The following is a 23937-nucleotide window of genomic DNA, read 5'->3' on the forward strand; positions in this document are numbered from 1 at the left end:
ATTCAGGGTAGTCCAAAACTTGGAAGGCACAGGAGTGGGAAAGGCTGTTAGAGAGTGTGCTGTGCAGTGACTACTCAACACCCAGGACCGTAAAGGCCTGTAGTCTTCAGCCTTTTCAGACCCAGACCCATCTTTAGCTCAAATATGCCTTGAAGACCCCATTCTAATATGTCAGCCCAGCGCTTGTATAAGGAGGCAAAGCTGTTGTATTCAGGGCACCATCTGGCAGTGTGGCCTTCCCAACCCAGCCATGCCATTTTGCCTGGGCATTATGCAAGATGCGGTCCCACACATCCGGAGGGCACCTGGTTGGAGAACCCTGTAGTACTCCTTTTCAGTACACCCACTGAAAAACCAGTAAAACACGCTGTGTCCAAAACACTTTGGCATGTGAAAGGAACTGAGCTCTGCTATAGGGAGCCTGTCTGAGAGGTCAACTTTTCAGTGGCAGGGGCCTAATGGCTCGAATCAGTGCAAAACCTGTGGTTGTAATAGTTTTGTCTAGTTGCTGCAACTTATTTATTGCATTCATTTATATGGATTCCAGTAGTTCACAGTACTGAAATTTCATGGGTGCCCTTGACTAGGAATGGCAGCTTCAGGGTCAAACCAGCACTGCATAGTAACATCCTTATTGCTGCCTCTCTTATTTTGAAGAGTTGTTGAGCAGCTGTTGCTGGTGAGGAGAGGCTGTTAAAGATTATTCTGCAGTCTCTTCCCAGTAGCAGAGACTGGAAAAGAGCAGGGGAAGGGAGTCACTAGCCAGGAAGTCCCTGGGGACCATACCCTGTATTTTCTTCACTGAACTCTCCCATTTATTCTGCTATTCCTATCTGTTCTCTCTTGCACTGTGGCAGATAGAACTGGGGCCATGGTGTTCCTAGAGCAAAATCGCAAGCAGTTGCCTTGGTCGGCTCACTACCTTCTCTAGATGATGTAACATTGCACAGAGGACTAGTCGTGACAAGTGCAGCCACCTCATCCTCTCAGTCACCTGCACTGACCTTCTAGGTCATTGAATTCTGAGATTTTGAGGGAGTTTGCAGGTGGGATGGGTGCTTCTTTCATGACCCCTTTCATTCTATGTTACATTATCCAAAAAGAAAGCACTGACTCTGTGGCATATATTCTACCTTCCACACCCTTTAATATTTATATGAGGCCTCTACAGCTTGTTTGGACGAAGCTGATTAATCTGCTCTTCCAGCTTCTGCTTTCTTTGCAAAATTAAAGATCTGAGAATTACATGGATTATTTTCCCCTCATCTTTCTGCATTTCCACTATAGAACCTCCAGGTGGCAGTGTGGCGTTGGAGAATAATTGCACTTGTACTTCGTTTTGCTTTCACAAAAAAAACAAAACAAAAAACATCAGTTTTCTTGCTCCAGAAAACCCTGCAAGCTTACTTTAAAAGGCTAAACTGAATCTGGGTAGTGATGATAATCCATAACCAACTGTGAGTGAGCAACTGCAGGCATGCAATAACAACCTCATCTAGAAAAGGTCTGGGTGGGTTTATCTGAGGATTTGAAATGAGGTATAATGCTCAGTACTCTCTCTCTCTGGCAATGGATGCAGGAGAGGTGTTGCGGCTGCTGAGGCCATGCTTGGATTCAGTAATAGGCTGGAAAAAAGCCAATAAATTAAAGCTGTATCCTGATAAGCTGTGGATAGATGGTTCTTGGCTCTGGGGAAATGTGTTTTAGGGCATATCCCTGTGGCCTCCTAACATGGTCTAGGAGTCCATGTAATTCTTTGGAGTCTTAGCTCCAGGTTCCAATGATCAGCAGCTGCCTTGTCTTGCTTGGATATACCCTGCTCTCCATGATAGATATCAGGGAAAGAAGTGCTGCTTTGAGAAGTTCCCCAGGATCCTGCCTCGTAGCGACCTCCCCCTGATCTTTTCCAGCCTCCACTGCTGAAGTCAAGAGGGACCGATTTGACCTTTAAGTGCTATTTGATCATGTTGTCTTGCTAATAAGTACTGATCTGAGCTTTTTACTTTTATCACTGCAATAGTAAACAAGAGACACTTCCAGACAAGTCTTTTATTGTGAATTTGCCCTACCTCACACATGGAATTTTTCAAGGATCCAGATATCATCTTCCATTTGTAACCCCCTGCACTTTTATACACTTCTTCAAGCCCTTTTTCCTTGCCCAGAATAGCTGCACAGTTTAATTTGTTTGGGAATGCTGTGGCTTTTCCATTTGGAAGTACCCAGGTGGTAATGGGTGATGCAGAGAGAGAAAGAAGGAAGGAATGCACCATAACAGATCCTTTCTCTGTTCTAGGCATGCTTTCTCAGGAATCAATGAAAAATGAAGTATTATGTTTCAACTGGGCTTATTCTTGTCTCTAAAACAAAACAATTCATCAGCCGATGCAGAGAAATGGGAAAACATGCCATTTCAAACATGAGAGTTTTAGCACGTGTGCCAGTGGTATATTTGAATAAGCAACACACCGTAGCCCGCATTTCAAAGGTCACAGTTGCCCTATCGACAATATTTGGAGCAACCATGCCTTGCAGCCTAGAATAGTAGCAGCATGGACGCTTTCAAGATTTTCTCTGTTCTGGCTGTATTTTGTGCATCTTGCCAGAGAGCTACACCATGTGGCCTGTCAACACACATTGAAATAGGTAAGATATAATAATGATGATGTAAATATTGTGAAAAATACCACAGTGGATCATTTAAACTGAGGCAATGATAGGCAATAAGTATAACTTTAATGGAGTGAATATACAGCAAATGGCTGAATAAAATACTGTTTTTACTGTGTCGTTTTAAATTGATAGCAAAGCAAGGGTTGGATGTATCTAGAGGAAGTTTAATAAGCTATATTTTTGAAAAAATGACATGCTTCATTAATAAACGAGATAATGTACTGTGCATTCAGTTGTTCATATTTAAAATCTATCTTGCATTTCATTGTTCTGGATTTGTGTCTACATGCATGAGTTGTTCAATGTTTTCTGAGGGTCTGAGCCTGTTCTGTTGCAAAGTGTACACATCTTGTAATTCATTTTACAAGATTCTGCTAATTTGCATAAGCATGTGTGCAATCATTAAGGGTGCAATCTAATGCCCTCCATTTCAGGTTCATGTAATTCTTCAAACTCAGAGGCTTGTATGCATCCATTGCATGGACCCAGGTGCAGGTGTGGCATTTCTGCTGTTATTCTTCACACAGTGTCTTTTATCAAGGTGGGCATTTCCAGCCATCCAGAGGAAGCACTGGAAAAGTGTTGGGAAGGAGATTGTGTTGCCACTAGGAAATGGCATAAGTCAGTGGCCCCAGCTTTATCTCTTCCCTGTCCCAGTGTACCCATTTATTACCCCTCTGAGGCCCAGTTGTGTCCTCAGAGAAGCAGCTGGTGCAGCTATTTATAGGCTGTGTAAGAGGAGATGGGGTGGGGATTCAACCTTCAGAGTCCCAGCTCTGAGGCTGCAGGTTGCATAGACGTATCACTGTTAGTACCTGTGTGATGTCTTGAATAGAATGCTGGACTGGGAGTAGGAAGACCTGGGTTCAAATCCAGTCACCATCTTTTAGTCTAACTTACCTGAACAGGTGGAATGCGGATATCACCTTCAGTTCCATGCAGAAAAAGTAGAATAAAAATGAAGTAAATAAGATTAATAAAATTGAACTTGAAACTCCTCCAATATTATGAAATGATTTCAAATAGCAGTATACATTTTGATTGATAAACAGAAGAAATTTTTGAACTTGAGTTTGTTATTTAAGATGTACAGTGACACAACTTTTCACATGTAAAATATAGAATATGATTGTGGACTCTTACCCATTTTTATGTAGCATGTGTTTCACTCACACATAGTCATCAGTTCTTTGGGTAAAGATATAAAGTACCCAGGTACCAGCATCTTCCTCCTCTCAGCTGCAGGCAGTAGATTCAGTGTTGCTTAGTCTTTATGATCCAGCTGTCGAATTGGGAAGCCAGGTCCACAGCCAGCCTAGAAGTTTTGGGGACACCAAAAGGTATGTGAGGAAGGAAGAGGCAGTTGAGATCATATTGCAAATATATGTTGGCTACTGGAGCACCCCAAAGAATTCCAAAAGAATATTAGTCTGTACTTTACAAACTACAGTAAAGCCTTTGACTGTGTGGATCATACTAAGTTGTGGATGGTCTCAAATGAAATGGGTATGATTCAGCTCTGGATTGGCCTGAGTATTGGGGCAGAATATTGGGGAGCCAGTATTGGGGCAGAATATGAAGAAACAGAATGGTTTCCTATAGGAGGCAAAGGCATCAAACAAGGCTGTGTTTTATCTACCTGTCTATTCAATTTGTACACAGAACATATAAGGAAAGCTGGATTAGGCTCAAAGGAAGGAATGAAATTTAATGGAAGACACATCCGTTATTTAAGATACACAGATTATACCATCTTGCAGTCAGCAGCAGTGTGTTGAAGCAACTCCTGATGGAAGTGAAAGAAGAAAGTGCAAATGCTGAACATGAAGAAAACAAAAATGGCAACTGAAGAATTACAGAACTACAAAATTACAGAATTACAAAGAGTTTGTATGCCATGGCTCAGTCATCAATACAAAGGGGGACTGAAGCCAAGGAATTCTAAGAAGAGTGAGATCTGGAAAGGCAGCAACAAAAGAACTAGAAAAGATCATGTAGGGATGATTCACAAGACACCAAGGCCAAGATCATTTGCCCCATTGTGTTCGCAGGCATGATCTATCAGTGTGAAAGATGGATAGTGAAAAAAAGCTGACAGGAAGAAAATTGATGCATTCGAAAGATGGTGCTGGAGGAGAGCCTTGTGAATACTATGAACCAACAAAGACAAACTAGTTGGTCTTAGATCAAATTAAGCCAGTACTTTCACTAGAAGCAAACATGACAAAACTGAGGTTGTCATACTTTGGACACATTATGGGAAGGCAAGACTCCCTAGAGAAGGCAAACAGGCTGGTGAACTGCAGATGAAGAAAAGGAAGATCGAACAAGAGATGCATTGACTCCATGAAGCCACAGCCTTTAATTTAGAACAGCTAAGCAGGGATGTCATGGGTAGGACATCTTGGAGGGCTTTCATTCATTGGGTCGTGGGGAGATGACTTGACAAAACATAACCACAATGACAGCAATCTGGATGCATTAGGCAATGATATATTTCACAACCTTATTCGTGAGCAAAGATAAGTTTGTGTATTTTTACAATGGATTACCTTGTACTGTGGAGAAAGAAAACACAGGGAAATGGATTTATCCCATTTCGGGAGCAATCTATTCTATCCAACAGGAGTTTGTATTGCTCTTCAGTCCGGATTTATTATCACTAACAGCCACTTTATGTAATTAGGGAAATTACAGGGTGCACTGGTCTCAGTTACATTCGGTTATGGGAAGAGCAAAATATTGCATTATTTAGGATGTAATGCAAAGCAAGTAAAATGATGATCAACTTGTTCTTTCCATTGAGACAACATTTTTCTATTGGTTCTTTTAAGTTAGGTATGTTTTATATAGATTGTCAAGAATTTGTGGTCCATTAAAGAAATACCTAGTTTTGTACAACTAATAATCTTTAAGGGCTAGTGAGTAACTACTATGAATTGACTATGTAGTTGGATCTTGCATTAATACCTATTAATACCTATCAGAACAAATGAGAAAGGCAAATAGGTATACATACTGCTATCAGGAACTGAAATCATGATGTTGCATCCAGATTTGCACAGCTGGCTTGACTCTGAGAAAGAGCTGATATATTTCTGGTACCTTATACCATCAAGATTAATCAAATATATGCATTGGATAGGGATGTATGGATTTTGTTCATTCCATTGCATCTATGCTTTACAGATTGTCAGACATATTTCATTCTGTTGACCACTCAGACAGAATCACATTTTTAGAATTTCAGTCTACTTACACAGTTGGCTTTAATTCATACCTGCACGGATGCTAACTTGCTCAAGTGTTCATTAGTGCAAATGTAAATTAATGCTAATGTGCATTAGTACATGTGACAATTTGCACAGATTTTACCAAAGAGTAAAATACAGTCTGCAGATCTGTGTGAATGGGAAAAAACATACCCTGCAGCAGAAGCTGTATCTCAGATTAATAGAAATCCCAATTCATTTGAGTCCATTTTGGATTTATTTAGGGTTAGGGTTAGGAAACTGTCATTCTCTGCACATGTCTAATGGACTGCAACATGGTGAGGTGAGGCTGAGAAAATGAGCTGACAAGAAAAAACCTGAATATCTTCCCTTTCCTAAAACTTTTGGAATGTATGGGAGTATATGGAATCAGTATGTTATAGTTCAGCTTTAACTTAGGGTTAGGAAACTGTCAGTTCCTATACACATCTGTCTGAAACCTGCTGAGGCACGGGAGATAAAGTGAGCTGGCAAGAAAAAACCTGAGTGTGCTACCTTTGCTAAAAATTTCCAAATCTATATGGCAACGTTATGGCAACGTTATGATGATGTTCAGTTAGGGTTTGAGTATGGAACCTATCATTCCCTCCGCATGTTTAAGGGTCTGGAATTCACTGAGAGGAAGGAGAAAAAGTGAGCTGCTGAGGGGAAAAAAACAACTCTGCTACAATTTCTGAAAAATTTGGAATGTATGAGTATATAAGGGGAGAGTAGGGTTAAGGTTCAGCTACTAGTTAGGATTTGGGTTCAGGAATTATACGCTCTTGGGCGCTTGCAAGAGTGTGGAACCTGCTGCAATGAGGGAGAAAGAGCAAGCTGACAGACAAAACAAAACTGATAATAATCACTCAGCAGTGGAATATACTTCTGCCTGCCGAATATATCAGATTCATTTTTTATCTTTAGATTAGGTTGAGAAACTCTGGAACATTTCTACCAGGCATACTGGCACAGCCTGATGGGAGTTATAGTCTAAAATATCTGGGGGACACCACTTTGGGGATGCTGAACTAGGCTATATCAGACATATAATGGGCTGTAGAAGGAGTTATGCCTAAGCAAATGTGTAATGATTATGCCTGAATATTTTAGATTTTTTAAAAATTTGATATAGATCCATGCTATATTCCACATTGCTGATCTTTCCATCAAGTTGCTTATCTATTGCTATGACAGTCTCCTAACTTACTTTGATGTTATTTTTCCAGCTCACAGAGCTTTAGAATTTTTCACGGTACAAGAAGAAAATGTTGACTATCGTAAGGTAGGAGGCTGCCTCTTAGATACGTTTCCCTTTCTGTATCTTCTATCTGGTATAGGCTTTATAGCTTTGTTGTTTAGTTGCAAAGTCATGTCTGACCCATCACAACCCCATGGACAACATTCCTCCAGGCTCTCTTGTCCTCCACCATCCCTTGGAGTCCACCCAAGCCCACACGCACTCCCCCAGTGACTCCATCTAGCCACCTCATCCCCTGCTGTCTCCTCCTTCTTTTGCCGCCAATCATTCCCAACATTAGGGTCTTCTCCAGTAAGTCCCTCCTTCTCATTAGGTGGCCAAAGTATTTGAGTTTCATCTTCAGTATCTGGCCTTTTAAAGGGCAGTCAGGGTTGGTCTCCTCTAAGACTGACTGAATTGATCTCTCTGCAGCCTAAGGGACTCTCAGCTACTTTGATGTATTTTTGTTAGTATGTGGCTCATGTAAATAAATGACACAATGAATTTATCCTTTCTAATTATTTACAAGCCAGTTACGATTATCTTCAATACACTTATTTAAAGGAATTACCAGAGTTGTGTCTGTTACCCCAAGGAAGTTGGGCATTCTGTTTATAGAGGTTTAAAGCATGGAGCGATTGTGATGAATTGTGGCCCAGGGCTGTGAAATGCTATCAGGAGAGAAGCCTTTGAATTTGATAGCCACAGTTACGAGTGTGCTCTCCCAGGGACCAGGGACTTGCTCCGTCCTTTATTCAGAACGAAAATTATCATTAGTTGGCATATGCTAAATTAGATACTGAACAAGACATTTGGTGTTGTCTCCACTCAAAGGATGGTACTCAGGGCTAATCAAATTTGACACCCTGCTTCTGCTCTAAACAAAGCTGTGCTGAGAGTCCAGCTGGACAGATTCTATAGAAGGAAAAGCTGAGGTTTGCTACTAGACTGCTGAATTCATGCTTGGTAAAAATTTAGGCCCTAAGCACAGAATTCATTGCCACATGTTATGAGTTAGTCCAGCATAAATTTATTTTAACACCAATAAAATATATATTCCTGCAGGGCAGAGGTAGTGGTGAGTATCAACCAAGGCAACACAAAATTGCCTTGAGGTGACATTTCAGAGGAACTGTTCTTCAAATGCTATTTTGGTGAAATTGCATGAGATGATTCACGTCCAGCATGCCCAGGGGTCATGTACAGCAGAACATGACCCCTGGTCTTTCAGCCCAAGGACTGAATTCCATTCCTGAAAAGCTCTTGGGGTGACTCCCAGGGATGGCCATTGCTGAATGCAAAGCCATCAGGCATGCCAGCATACTTTAGTTTAAAGCTTTTAGAGTCTGAGGGCAGAGCCCTCTGGACAGCCCTGAAGGGCAGATCAGTGCTCTGGATGCTGGATTTGGACCTCTGGCTGAGGTTCTGCTCTCCTGGCGTTTGACTTTGACTTGAATCAGCATACCTGTGCTGAGCAAATAGTGCTATCCTTTGGCCATGTCTTAAATACTGGGAATAATATTCTCCTTTTAATGTTTTGGTTCCTGTTTCTTCCTCCTCCTCCTGCCTAGTTATTACTTACCCACCAAGATGCATTTCAGGCTGGAAACCTTTATCCTGATGCCTTTTATTCTGGTATCTGCAGGAATGGTAAGAAATGAAAGAATAAATGTTATTCTCACTCACAGACATATGCACACACGCCCTGTCTGTCTGACTGTCTGTCCATAAAATTCATTTTATGGTTTTTATTTTTATGCTGCGCAATAGTCAAAGCACTCAGGGTGATTTAAAAAAATTACAGAACATAATATTAAAAACTTGAACAAAATAACTTAAAATAATATATACATATATTATCAGCATTGCTATTGAGAAGCTGCATTTCTTACTGCATTTATGCTAATTGGGTGGAAGTTCCTGGGGATAAACTGTAATAATATCAGTGGTGGGTCAAGCAAGATATAATTGCCTAGGAAAACTACATGGGAAACAAGCAGCTAAAAACATGACAACTATAAAGATCATTAGTCCAGAACATCTTTCAGCCTGAGGACCAAATTCAATTTTGGAGAAATTGCCATTGCCATACTGCTCTAACAGTCAGGAAATTTTTCCTGATGTCTAGAAACATGGTGGGTCAGAAGGGCTTCCTGGGCCATCTAGTCTCGCCCGCAGCTCCAGCCAGCTCCACTCATGTAATACCCAACATACTGTTGTCCAGTCTTTCCTTGAACACCCTAATTGATTGGGCCTCTACTGGAATCTGGCTTCCTGTAACTTAAGCCCATTATTCCATGTCCTACATGCTGAGAAGATTGAGAAGAGATGCTGGCCCTCCTCGGTGTGACAGCCTGTCAAGTATTTGAAAAGTGCTATCATTTCTCCCCCAAGTCTCCTCAAGGCTTAACATGCTCAATCTCTCCTTACAGGGCTTTGCTTGCACTCCCCTGATCATCTTTGTTGCCCTTCTCTGAACCCTTTCCAGCTTGTCTGCATCTTTCTTGAAGTGTGGTGCCCAGAACCAGAAACAGGATGGGGCCTAGCTACTGCTGCATAGAAGGGAATCAGTACCTCCCATGATTTGGAAGCTATCTGTCTATTAATGCAGCCCAAAATATCATCAGCTTTTTTTGCAGCCACATCACATTGTTGACTCATGCTCAGCCTGTGATTTATGACAATCCCAAGAGCCTTCTCATTTGCAGTATTTCAAAGTGATATACACAAATCATAAAAGAATAAAAATAAAGACTAATACATAGAAAGTATCATAGGTGCATAAGAAGGAAGGTAATAGTACATACTGCATTTTTACAGGCATTTACAAAACCTTTTCAATTGCAAACCTTGCAAGAAATAAGCATATGATTGATGATTAGGTTTTCATTCTTATGCATTTATTTTGATAAAACATATGAAAATGATTTTTCTTGAATATTTTGCTGGAAACACAATTGCTCAGATATTATATCTTTTACATATCCCAATAAATTTTTAAAAAACACATAGAGGGGATGAGAGTTTATTCAATGATGAAATGCTGTTGCCTTTTGTCATTTCAGGAATATACCATCAAGTATCTGAAGACACGCACTGGGCACCATTTCTCAAAGCCAGCATTCACTACATTAGAAAGAATTATCCACTGCCCTGGGAAGAGGTAATAAATCCCTGATAACTGGCTCAGACTGAAAGTCCAGATGCCATGATTTTCATAAATTACGTGTATGTTCATTTCATAAATTATGTTACTTTTCCTAAGTTATTCATTCAGAAAGAGATTGAAAGAAAAAATGTGAAATGAATCTGGGTGCTTCTTAATTAACAGGTATAAAATGGAGTACCATAAATAAATAAATAAATAAATAAATAAGTAACTTCAGGTTCTGCCCTCATGCTCTTTGACTTGTGAAAGAGCTCTTTATGCTGCTCTTAACTTTAAAGTCAGTGGAAAAATATGTACGGGCTATTTTAAAGAATCTAAGGGTGCCTTTCGTTAGGCAAATGCGGTCTCCAGTAGATGTCTTATTAATGGCTGTTTGGTAAAAGAATTCCTTGCAAGCCCAGTGGTTCCCATTTTTTTGTGATGGCACCTTTCTCTTGCTCCCATTTCTTTTCAGAATGTTCACTAGAGGAGCACTGTTGCTCTAGAGGAGCACTGCAGAGGCACTTCCCTGCTCTGCCCGATGGGCAAAGGCACCTAGCTGTACACCCACGCCCCCCCCTTGCTGCACCTATGTCCAGGCTCTGTGTACTGGACTTGCACACCCTGAAGGGGGCTTCCTGCCCCCTGCAGCCAGGAACACAGAGGACATCAGAGAAGGCTGGATTCCTGAGTAGGACAAACAGCCATTTGAAAGCACTTCTTGAGCAAAGAGCAGCCACCAGACAGGACTGTGTCGGCCAAGTGTGCTCCCCTGCAAGATCACAGCTGCTGGAGGCAGCCTGGCATGATGCCCCACTGCTGCCGAGGTTCCAAAGCTGTGGCTGGGCATGGGAAAGATAGCGTGTGGACAGGGGGAAAAAAAAAGAGTGTGGAGCAGCTAATCAAAGCATGGCAGGCTCCAGCACAGCAGTTGCTAGTCAAAAGAGGACAATGGAAAATGCAGGCTAGAGCATCTGCTGCAGCCATGGCTTCTCTTGCTGCCAAATTCTATGGTAGAAATGTGGGAAGCCATGCAGAAACATTGTAACTGGGGTTACACTTACATAATAAGGCATGGTGAAGTAGGGAACCTTACAACAAGTCGCTGTTTCTCTGGGTAGTGTTATGGAAACCAAAGGTGCTATACTTCACCATGGATGCTGGGTTCACACATAATGACAAGCCATGGTTTCCAGCATGGTTTCCCACATGGCTTGTTGTTATGTGTGAATGCAGCCATAGTGTGGGTTTGTATCTCTGAATTCTCTTAATGTACTTCATTAAGTGTATGGTTATGTGTGTTTATTGCTGCTATTCAGGCTACAGAGAAACTGGTTGCTTTCCTGTTTGGAATTGCTTCTCATATGGTGGCAGATGTGAGCTGGCATAGCTTGGGCATTGAACAAGGATTTCTCCAGGCCATGGCAGCAGTAAGTGGTGTGCCATAATATTTATTAGGCAGAGGAATTTTTGTTTGTGACCAAAGCTTACTATAACCATATTGATCTTTTGTTTTTATTGTTCCTCTTTACATATATAATCACAATATCCTGCCTGCACACAATGAATGTGAAGCCGGGAGAATGAGGGAAAGAATTTTGCTTGTGTTTACCTCCTTTTAGTAAGAATTACAACAGCCTTCCCCAGCCAGGTGCCCCTCGGCTATGGGATGATGCAAGTTGTAGTCTAACACGTCTTGGGTAAGATCAGACTACAGATTAGCTGAGGCTACTGATGACACGGAAAACACAGATTAGAAAGCAGTGGTCAGGTGAGGCACCTGAGGAAACTTCTCATCAATTGCACCTGTATTTGGTTTTCATTAGAGTGATTAAAACAAGGGTGGATTTGCCAGCTGCTTGGATCAGCTGAGCAGTCAACCTTGAAAATGTGAAGGGAAATTTTCCTGGGAAGCACTGCATTTGTTTGCCATTGCCATTCTGATCATGTGGCAAAGTCAAATCTGGAAAGGCGGGGAAGATTTGACAGAGCTGTCAGCTTGTGCCTCAGTTGCAAAGTCTCATGCACACCTCCTCCTGCTGTTCAGTGTGGGTCAGGGATGGATCTCAGTTTACCCTCGTGTGATAGCACTGCTGCCCCTTTCTTAATCATCTGTCCCACTGTTTATCAGTATTCTGGGAATAAAGCAGTATAGCAACATTTGTTTGCTGAGCTTTAGAAAGTAAGGTATGGTACTGTTAGCAAAAAAAAGTTTACAACATAGTTCCTTAACTGGGTATTCTTCAGATGTGTTGGATAACAACTCCCATCATCCTTAGGTAGGGAGGGTGGAGAAAATGAGAAATTATATTTCTGCTTACATACTGTTCTTACCATGATGTATACCATGTCCCTAAACCAGCCACTGCAGGAGAAGACTGGAGAATGGCCAATGTAACACCAATTCTTAAGAAGTGTTCCAGGAAATTATAGGCTGGTTAGCTTAACGTTTGTTCCAGGTAAATAGGTTGAAAGTGTTATTAAATATAAAATTAGTAAGCATAGAGAAAGACAAGTTCTGCTGAAAAACCTTCAGCATAGTTTCTGCAAAGGTAAGCTTCTGAAAGGTAACCATTCAGAGTTCTTTGAGAGTGTCAATAAACATGTGGACAGGAGGGCTTTGGTAGACATTGTTTACCTGGATTTCCAAAAAGTGTTTGACAAAGTCTGTACCAAAGTCTTTGAGCAACATAGCAGTTGTAGAATAAGAGAGGAGGTCCTCATATAAACCAGGAACAGCTTAAAGAACAAAGTGCAGGGAGCAAGAATAAATGGTTAATTCTCCCAAAGGAGGGATATAAACAGTGGGGTCCCACAGGGATCTTTATTGGGACCAATGCTTTTTCACTTATTCATAAAGATCCTGCTTCAGGGATACCATGGGCAACTGATTGGCCACTCTCTGAACAGAATGCTGGTCAAGATGGAGCCTTGGTCATTACTCCAAAAGATATTGGAAAATAGATTACAATTAATAATAGAAACTGTTGGAAATGTAAGAGGGTAGATGGGACTTTCTATCATATATGGTAGACTTGTGAAATAACACAAACATTTTGGAAATTGATACATGCAGAAATGCAGAAAATCTTTAAAGTTAAGTTTCCTATGAGTCTGAAGAACATGCTTTTGAATATCATGGCAGAGACCCTTTTAAAAAACATGTCAGATTTATTTAAGTATATGACTATGGCAGCAAGAATCACAATAGCTTCTAAATGGAAATCACCAGAGCCCCTAACCATTGAAGAATGGAGAAATTGATTAGCAGAAAATGCAGTGATGGCAAAGCCAACTAGTTATGTAAATAGGAGACCATTAGAAGAATTTAATGACAAATGGAAATTTTATTGTGCTTAGCATGACTAATGGAAGTTAGGGGAGTTGGGAAAGGAAAAAGGAAAGCAGTAATATTTGAACTGGTTAGAAAATCTGTTGATATATAGAATAGTGATTTTTTTTCCTTTTTGCAAACTCTCATAGAGTGTGGGAAGATATGAAAAGAGTCAGTTTTGGGGGCTTCAATATATGGGCTGAATTTGTTTACAATTCCCTTGGCAACATTGTTTATTGTGTCCATGTTAGTCTGTTTTGTTTATATTAGTTTTTCTTTTATTCTACATTTTCTTCTGTGTATTTGTATATGTTAAGAATTTTTTTTTTTTTTAAAAGGTGTATCCTTGATCTGACCCAGCATGGCTCTTCTTACATTCTTATGTACTTCATAATTTCTCTGATCATAAATGATTTATGAACTGTAAAGTGTGTTTCTTTTTTGCCTAGATTGATTTTCATGGCTCATATTCAGAAGCTCATGCTGCTGGTGATTTTGGTAATTTCTGTATTTATGGATTCTCGAACGTTGTGCCCAAATTTCTAGTGCATTCCTAAAGATTCTTATAGGACAATCTGGTAAAAGGCAGAATTAGGCAGCCTAAAATAAGTGATTAATGTTCTGTGACAAGACAGTCTCCACAAAAAAGATTAAATCATGACACTGGTCTGAGCTCATGTACTTTTCATCAGAGGAAGAATATTCTGTTTTTTAGACATAGTTCAGCTGTAATCAGATCTCAAGTTCCTGTTTTGGGATTGTGTATCTTATTTTAAACAACTTTTAAAATATCCAGTTGCCATTATTTTGGAGTTTCTCAGCTTCTAAAACAGTGCCATTCAGATGTTTAACTTCAACCAGTATGAGCAGGACTCTGGAGAACTGGTCAGGAATTATGGACATTGTAGTCTAAGACATATGGGTGGGGGTACCAGATTGAGGACAGTTGTTCTAGAACAGTCTGATATGGAATGTCTCAACCACCTATTTATCCTAAATGGAAGAATTTTATTACCCAAAATACATCGAACTTTTATGTGACCATAAAAGCATCTCTGGGTTTGCAGGTACCGAGTGAGACTCCTTGAAACTGCAGACTCCCATCATGTCTCTGTAGGTTTCAAAAGCTCATGGGTGAATGGTCTGGAGGGGCTGCCATTTGATCATGGCTTCCCCATTTATGTATAAAGCTGCATATATGTTGCCTTGTCTCCCTGTGATTTTATTCAACCATGGCTATGGGGTGTGTTTGCATCAGCACCCTAACTAATTATTCCTAGTCACATAGAAGAGACCCATATAGTTGATCCATCCCATATCATTGAAATATCCACATACAGGTAACATGTATCTGCATGGAAAAACATAATAGAGAAATGGGTGTCCTATTGCTCTTTCTGTATGTGTGAAGCAAGCCCATGCCGAAGCCTAGTTGTGCCTGTACAGTTAAGTCCTATAGTCTTCTAAACTTCCTTCATCTGAAAATCTTCTGATCCACAAAATGCCAGTGAAACTCAGATGCTTTTAGTTGCAGTAAATTTGTTTATTATTTGCTGTTGACTTATGTCCTTTTCTCTTGAATTTTAGGAGGAGATGTGTTAAGCCAGTATGAGTTTGATTTTAGTTATTTGAACTCCAGCTGGTAAGTAAAATAGCAGTGGATTTTTAATTCACACACACCAGGTACAAAGAACAGGCAAGGGGACAGTTACTAAAGGTCCATGGCTTTCAGTTTCTATCCAGTGTGATGCTGAAAAGCCAAGGCGTGGTACTAGGTAGTGCTATGCAACATGGCAGCCTACCCTGCAAATACACTATGCAGTATCGTTGTTTGTGAAACAACCCACAGTTTGCCCAGTAGAGGATTGCACTCATGGTAGGCCTTTTCCTGCCTCCTTTGTCCTCCATCTTGTATCTCAGGAGACTTGGCAGCCTAAAGCTACCTTGTTTCCTTTCCCTGCTGCAATTGTAAATTCTGCATGGTAGTTTGGACAGGAAGAGACATATAGATGTATATGTATATGTGATGTATACATTTCCCTTTCCAAATAACCCTGATTATCCCAGCCTAAATCTCTGTTCTAAAACAAAGCCTTACTTGATAGCTGTCCAAATTAAGTGTTAGAGAAAATGGGGTAGAATGTACTTTCCCCTTTTCCCAAGAGTCTTGGGAAAGGGTATTAAAAGTGGGACCACTGGTAAGTATGGGGGGCACACTGAAAGCACTGAGGTTCTTACTGTGAATGAGGGGGAAGTCTCCACCTCTTTTTCATGAACAAATCTCTACTGTGGTTTTGCTCTTCTTTGACAGCTCATCTTTTGACAGCTGTCGAGAGAATGCAGATTAAAAATTAACAACGATATTTGTACAGATCTCTTGCATTTTTTCAAAAGTGGTAAACCAGTGACAGCCCCTCCAAGGAGCTGCTTGAGCACTTTGGAAGGAAGGGCTATCACTCACTGTCACTTCAGAAAATGTAAAAAGTGATTTCCAAAAAAGAACTGGGAAAAAGCCATGAAAAGCACAAAAGGGCTTGTGTTTGATGTGGGGGACACTGAGCTCGTGAGGGTTGCTCCACTGCGCTGCTTAGGCATTATTGGATTGGCTTCACCAGCAGTGGCCTTGGTGAGCTTGGTAAGAGCAACTGTGGTGTAGTGGTTATGAGCACAAGACTGGGACTCAGGCAACCTGGGCTCTAGTCAGCCCCCCAGCCGTGAAGCCAGCTGGGCAACTCTGGGCCAGTCACAGACCCTCAGCCCAAACTACTACACAGGGTTGTTGTTGTGGGGATAAGATGGAGAGCAGGAGGAGGAGGAGGTCAGCTGCTTTGAGTTCTTTAAAAAGAAAAAAAGGTGGGAAATAAATTTAATAATAAATGCAAAACAGATTTTCTTATGGGACCAGTCACCTGGGTTTGGTCACCCAATCATGGGTACAACTTCTACAGTAAGGCATGCTCTGCAGAAAAACTGCACAAATAGGCTGCCCTGCAGGAAGACAGCCTGGCTTGCGTGGGGTGACAGCCCACTATAGCTGTTGGCCATTGCGAGTTGTTGTGTTGTACAAACCAGTCAATGTTTGTTGATTTTTAAGATGCGACAGGACTCTAGGGTTAAACAACTCTCATAGAACCCTTGGCCTGTATCCGTATCATGTAGTGTTGCACAATCCATTGGGTTCAGATAGCATGACAAACCATGTTTGTGGCTTGAATTTTTAGGATGGTGCTTGTTGGTACTGAAACCGCATTGAGCCATGATGATTATGCAAACCCAGTCACTGACTAGTAGTGGCTTTAGGCTCTGGGAATGCTAGGGACTGAAACTGGACCTTGTGTATTCCAGAGATGTGCCTTACCAGTGGGCTACAGCCTTTCATACTTTGTACATTGTCTCCTTCTTAGATGTTTACTATTATACTTCTGTAATATTTCCAATATTCATCAGGAAACGTGGAGATGAAGGTTTGCTTTTGACATCTCGTCATATCAATGAACTTTGTAGGATTAATCCAGAATCTCTGGTGTTAATACATTTAGGTATGTACCTGTGCAGGATTTATTGTCAATTTATGAGAAGTTTTACGGCCGGGTAATGATAACTGAAGATGCTATTGTTGAGTGCACATACCTGCAGCTTCTTGAATTGTAAGTCAAAGTGAACTTTTGTGTTTTCATGTCATAAAGTGAGGACTGACTTGATAGGTTGCTGTAGATTTGATAACTTTGGCAATAAACTTATGGGCAAGGAGGTTGTTGGGTTTAAACAAAGGTTATTCATTCTTGCTCGGTTGGAGAAGCTTAGTAAGGCTGTTGAGAGTTGAACAAGATAAAGTGACAAAAAGGAGAATTTACTCAGAGAGGTGTTTTTATCCATAAAGGGACAGGAACAGGAGTAGGCAGAAGGATAATTTGCTTGAGGTTTTAAAGATGTGTTGGAAGAGATTCACATGCTGAGACTGGAAAGTCATGTAAGCTATTTTTGTTTCTCTCTGTTTTCTGAATAGGACAGGTAAGGGCATATATACATTCAAAATTCAATGCATTTTGAAGAAACAGTAAAGTGAATTTGAAGGAGATTCCAGGAAATGTAGAAATATTAGAACATTTGTTCAGTCTTCCAGCAATTGTTGCCCCTATTCTAAACATGCAATTCTTTGCACACTAACCCATAGGGTTGTTTCAGGTTGCATGTTTAAAACAGTTTTGTTCAGTTAATTATTTCAACTGAATAAATCACTGGATAATGAACATGATGGAAATGAATTCCTTCAGCTATCAGGCATCTCTGTTGGTTCATGGTATGTGTTGCTTCCTCAGCTGAGTGTTCCACAAAAGCAGCATTTGAAGGTAACAAAACTATGGCTTATTGTTATGCAAATGAGCACAGTGATCATGGAGGTCCCACAATTCCCCTCCTCTGCCTTCTCCGCCTCTCATGCAGCTACAAGGACAGATGCTTTCCCTTCCATTTTTTTTAAATCAACCATGGCCTGTCATTGACCTGGTTCTCATGATATAACAGCCCTCCATGTGCTAATTTATCTGTGGGGACTGTAACAACATGCCAAGTGCCACTTTTGCCTCAAATAACCCTAAAAGAAGCCATGGCTGGATAGCCCTCAAATCACCTCTGCGGCTTGGGTTTGCAAGACACAGCAAGCCATGGCAAGCTGGGCAGCTGTGAGCACTGTGCAAAAATGGTGCCCATGTGTGCCTGTTCATCACACAGCAGTCCCTGTGGGCAAATGAACCCCTGTGGGCTGTTGTGATGTGTGAAAAGCTCCAGTATGTCTGAACTTGGACACACTGTGATCCTAACTGTAGTGTACTGAAGCGAGTTGCCTTCATACCTCCTGGAGCACAACTGGGGAAGCACAGGGGACTATGGGCGTGGGAGCAAGGGTGGAGGTTAGACTGGGCACTTGGAAGATCCAGATTCTACTCCCCACTTGGTTGTAAAGCTCACGGGGTGACTTTGGGCCAGTCACAGACTCTCAGCCCATCCTATCTCACAGGGTTGTTGTTGTGGGGATAAGATGGAGCTTTGTAAGCTGCCTTGGGCTCCTCACAAGAGGAAAAAGACAGGCCGAAAATGCAGTGTAATTAGGCTCGTGGTATCTTTTCCACTGGCAGATGGCCAGCACTAGCTTCAGCCTGACTTGCTTCATAGCTTCATTTTTAAGCTAGAAAAAAGTGTAATGTACTACTCTTATTTTAAAATTGCCAACTGTCTTTCTATAGAGGCACTCAAGGCAGTATACTAACATAAAGAAAGTATGTAAATGTACTTTAGGAAGTATTTTGTTCATGGAAAAGTTCTACCGAGATGGTAAATAATAACACTTTCCCCCTGCCCAGGTATGGTGAAGTTGCTGCTGTCGCCAAGGTATGAGTTTTCTTTAAAAGCCTTTCTTTGTTGAGCGCTGCTTTTGAGGTTGCCGTCCCACTAACTGCATTGTATTTTGGATTTTCATAGCTGTACCCCTTCTATGCCAGGAAGTCGCCATTTTTGGTGGACAAATTCCAAGATTATTTTCTGGGTGGTGTGGATGATATGGCATTTTCATCGAATAATATTTTCCAATTAACAAGTCATATGTTAACAAGTGGGACCAGGTGAGGTGTTGGTTTAATGTATTGGGAGGACAATGTTTATTTTAAATTAGACACAGGGCTCCTGGTCTGCTTCAGGACCCTAGCATGGGGGGCTGGTAACATCTGGATCACATCCCCTACACTGGCTCTTGAGTAAAATGAAAAGCCAGTGGCTAGATACCTTCAAAATTAATTCCGTCTTGGCCCTGAGAGTTGTATTAGCCATTCAGTATGTAAAAATATGTACTTGGAATGCATCTTCCTCTTTTTCATTTTTATTTTTTTCAGTGATTGCTTTATTCCAGAGAATCCTCTGTATATTCAGTGTAAAAATGAGCAAATGATTACTGTTGGGTAAGCAAAACCAACATTTATTTACTTAGTTTCTACGGTTGTTTGAATAACCTCCAAACTTTGTATTACTTAATATGATCATTCTTTCTCTTCATGTTGTGCTTGGGATTCTGTTACCTAAATCAGATAAAAATTGACATATGCATATTTTTTCTGTATGAGAGTTTCAAGTTGATGTGCTTATGCTACTTCTCTGTCCTTTTCAAACTAGCTTCTAAATTTACCTATTTGAATTTTATTCAAGGACATTCTGGCACTGTATAGCAGAACTCTCTTAATGCCTTGGTTGTATTTTTGGCATCTTTGAAATTAAAAATGTCATTATTGTTCAGTGAATTTAATATGCAAAGGATCAGATTTAGGACACTCTAGAAACACTCTAAAGTCATTACCTAGTTATATCCAATGATGCAGAACAAGCGGAATATGTAATTCTGAAGATAAATTCATTGATTTTCAGCCTATATCATCAGAACATAAATGTTTTTAGTCAATGATTCTGTTTCATTTATGATGGAGTACCATTTGAGTTAACTTTGGCCCTCTTCAAATCAATGACAGAAATACTTCATTTGAATTAGGAATGTATCCTTGGACTTATACAAGATTGGAGATGGCCAATTTTTTGTGGTATTTAGAGGGCAATTAACTTTTTCATAAAAATGTGGTCTTAAACTTGTTGACATAACACAAAACAAGTAATTTGTCTCAGAAAAACTAACCCCCCCTAAAAAAAAAAAAAAAAGAAAAGCAGTAGAGAATAGTAAATGAAACTCAAAGCAGGACTAGCTGCGTGAATACCTAACACACAGGATTGTTGAGAACCATAGAACAAAGTCAGAAAATGTATATAAGGAAATGCTTCTGTGACTTGTACCTAAAACAGTTGATAATTCCAATCTCCTCCTTTACTTAAATATTTATTATTTTGCTGTCTCTGACATGAAAAGTTGCCAGTGACTCTGACCTATTTTTATAGTCCCCTGAGCAAACTATTCCTGACTTTCTTTTTTCAATAGGATCAAACAGTCTCAGACGGAGCACAACAAAAAATTAACATCTTCTCTGACCCAATCAGTTGCAAAGAATGTTAACAATACAGAGAGAGGAGTTTATTTGGACATACCCCCTGTGGCTGCAGTAAGTCTTTCTGGCATCTAAATATTCATGGTAATGAACAGAGACCTAGTTGGAGACAGGTAGATAATCCAGTTCTTTCCTTGTTGGAGATGGGACAGCAAGGGCTTAGCTAGGATACATGGATTAAAAGAGAGAAATTGAGATTGCTGATTGTGGCTATTGATGAGGAAGAAAAGGAACAGCAGCCACTAAGAAAGAGATCCAGTTCTCACTTCGATACTTAAACTTGTTAGCCCTTTCCAGTTTCTGAGCTTATCCAGATGTCTCCAAGGTTTTCTTGGCAACCACAAAGGCTAGAAATCTAGTCTTTTTCAGTGTGGACTAGAATTTGGGAATGTAAAGTTCCATGGCAGATGTTGGATTCCACCCTAAAATAACCCCAATTACTGTCTTGAAGAATTTCACACTTTTGGATAAGAATCTAAAGATCAGATCCTAATAAATGCTTGTGTGCAGCTACATTTCCAAACCGAAGAAACAACTTGAACTATTTCTGAACTGCTTAGAAAAATGCTTTATTTTATAGTCTGATCCTATATATGTTTACTCACAGGTAGAGCTCATTGATTTCTGTGAGACTTACTCCCAAGTGCTCATTGGACTGTAGGCTTATATCTTGGTCCTCTAGTCATTTACTTTGATGTTAAGTGCACTGGAATTTTAAAACAAAATCCATTTTGGTCATAGTGACAGAGAATCTAAAGTATGAACCTGGCCAGCATGAAGTTTGGGTAAGCAAGGGAAGCATTACACTGCCTCTGTAGCAATTAAATGCCTGGCCCTAGGCCAGCTTGAGAGAGTGATGAATTGAGCACTGCTGAACTCCATCAGGTAAAGAGCCTGCTGCTCCAGCAACTGCCATTCTTCATTTTCACAAATCATTCAGGGAAGGCAGAAAAAGTGACTTTCACCAGCAGGAACATCCTCTGAGCACAGTCCCTCTCCGAATGCTCCCACTGGTTGATTTCTCTTCATTCTGTATCCTTGAGTGCCACCTCCTGCACTTTTCCAGACGGTCCCCTAACTCTGCAAGTCAACGTCTGGGAGGCATAAGGGACTGTAGGAAGGGAATCAACAGAAATGGTCTGCTCCCCCATTCCAGGAACAGAAATATTTTGATGGATCAAGTCATAAGGAGGTCTTCCATCTACAGCATGCAAATTCTGGATCCAACCCAGTGTAAGAGAATATTCTCTTTACAGGTTTCATCTTTTCCAAGAGGTTTTAAGATTCTAATGGTTGGTCAAGGAAAGAATCTGGTAATCTGGTATACTGTGTGTAAAGTTCTGTGGATCTTTTACTGGCCCAAGTGAAATCATCAATAGCAGTGCATGGGTGTAGCTGCTCTCATTAGTTGAGGTTTATCCAACAGTAACATTATGTATACTGCATCAAGTATAAATCAGGTCTCAAAAAATCAGCATATGTTTAATATACTCTGCTTTTCCCATGTTTATTTTTCCCTAGAATTATCTTCAGTTCAGGAATAGTGCCACTGTGAAGAATTTGAGGGGACTGTTGGAAATCACAGGGCAGTTGTCCTCTAAGCACATCACCAAACCCAGTGCTTCATATTTTCTGAAAACAGCATATGCAAAACTTGGCTGGTAAGCACTGATGTCTCTTATTTTAATTTTTTTGTGATAGGTCAGCTTGCATTGCTCTGATACTACTGATAGGATATTGAAAAACATAATTTTACTGGTTCAAAGGTGAAAGCAACATGCTTATGAAGGGTGTTTTCATACAAGCCACTGTGTTTAGTTTTCAGTCTGTGATGCAAATGCTCTGCTTTTCAGCAAGGAAGAGACTTATCAGCAAAGCACTATATCAGATCAGATTCAAGATTTTAAACCCAAGCATTTCAGCTGCATCCAGAACAACACTGAATTAATAGGATTAAAGGCTAAATTGGCTTAGATTTGTTATATTTATTTAGTCTCAGTACCACTCAACAGCTGAAGTTCTTTGGACAGTCCACAAATCACATCTTTTAAAAAGTAAAAGGTACATTGTATTAAAAACATTAACAATTGCAATTAGTGTTGTAACTGGAAACTGACCAGTCCCTTTGAAACCTGGAAAGGAGAATATGGATGCTTTGGCGAAAATGCACCAAATAGTAATTGGAATTGTTTTCCTTGGCATGCAGGGCAATGACTTCAGCTGACCTGAACCAGGATGGATATGACGACTTAATAGCTGGAGCCCCAGGCTACAGCCAGCCAGGACACATTCAGAGGGGCAGTGTCTACATTATATATGGTAATGAGTCAGGTTTGCCTCATGCAGACTTGGACCTGGACGAGCAAGCAGATGAAATACTAGAAGGGATTACGGTAGGAAAGCAGGTCAAATGTTGCTAAGTGGAAATCGTGTTTTGTGTGTGTTTTGGGTCACCTGAAAGGCAAGCACATCATGAATCTGTTTTCTGAAAGAAGGTGGATTAAAATAATGCATATTTAAAAGTCAGTTGTAATTTAAGCCCATCTTCTGTTCATTGTTGCTCAAATCAAATAAGATTTCTTTGCCAAGATACTTGTGAGTGAATGGATATCTATATATGTGTGTAGTAGTATGGTTTTGCCATTGGTTTTGTATGCTGAGAACATCCCTCCATTTTAACGTTCAAATGCAGTTCCTGTAGTGATTTGGCTCACTTTTCCCATAATACAGGCTTTCAAAAGTTGTTGACCCTAATTCTTATTCAAAAGTGGAGGAAGAGGCAGGATTGGAACTGGCAAAGTGGAAATGACCTATAAACCCAGAGATAAACCAGGCAGCCCTTGAAAACCAGACAGTTTCAAGATGGGGTTGGAATTTTGGGAACAAACTGAGATGTCTGGGGGCAGCCTTAATATACTTAGTGGTGTCAGGTTCAGATGGGGTAACAAGTGAGAAATGTCAGATGTTCCAGGTGATTGGCCACGAACCAGCAACAACTACCTTGAAGGTATAGCCAACCCTTTTTGGTTCGGAAGGATGGCGATTATAAATGTGGTGGGAGATTTGATTCTCCTTTTAATTGTGATTGGGATTCAATAGTCAAGACTTAATAGGAAGAAGAGAAATTGAACAGCTAGTGTTATGCAAGTTTTAAATACCTTTAACAGAACTCTCCTATGATGGCTTAATATCTCTTTAAAGTACAGCCCATTATCACAGAGATATTTTTCAAGTAAATATTAACCGTACACTTT

General features: G+C 40.5%; 1 protein-coding gene across 1 annotated transcript in view; it reads left to right on the top strand.

The window, feature by feature from the left end:
• The first annotated feature begins 1455 nt into the window (after nucleotides 1–1455).
• Nucleotides 1456–23937, top strand: part of GPLD1 (glycosylphosphatidylinositol specific phospholipase D1) — a 33109-nt gene continuing 10627 nt past the window's right edge. Inside the window, exons 1-15 of the mRNA XM_044426599.1 lie at nucleotides 1456–1510; nucleotides 2297–2646; nucleotides 7154–7209; nucleotides 8736–8814; nucleotides 10230–10327; nucleotides 11632–11742; nucleotides 14096–14144; nucleotides 15234–15288; nucleotides 17186–17293; nucleotides 19007–19034; nucleotides 19125–19264; nucleotides 19532–19597; nucleotides 20617–20737; nucleotides 22205–22344; nucleotides 22890–23076. Coding sequence (XP_044282534.1) covers nucleotides 2553–2646; nucleotides 7154–7209; nucleotides 8736–8814; nucleotides 10230–10327; nucleotides 11632–11742; nucleotides 14096–14144; nucleotides 15234–15288; nucleotides 17186–17293; nucleotides 19007–19034; nucleotides 19125–19264; nucleotides 19532–19597; nucleotides 20617–20737; nucleotides 22205–22344; nucleotides 22890–23076 — 1332 coding nt within the window. The 5' untranslated portion in view covers nucleotides 1456–1510; nucleotides 2297–2552. The remainder of the gene's footprint in view (nucleotides 1511–2296; nucleotides 2647–7153; nucleotides 7210–8735; nucleotides 8815–10229; nucleotides 10328–11631; nucleotides 11743–14095; nucleotides 14145–15233; nucleotides 15289–17185; nucleotides 17294–19006; nucleotides 19035–19124; nucleotides 19265–19531; nucleotides 19598–20616; nucleotides 20738–22204; nucleotides 22345–22889; nucleotides 23077–23937) is intronic.

Source organism: Varanus komodoensis, unplaced genomic scaffold (genome assembly GCF_004798865.1).
Source record: "Varanus komodoensis strain SLA01 unplaced genomic scaffold, ASM479886v1 scaffold17, whole genome shotgun sequence".
NCBI classification, from domain to species: Eukaryota; Metazoa; Chordata; class Lepidosauria; order Squamata; family Varanidae; genus Varanus; species Varanus komodoensis.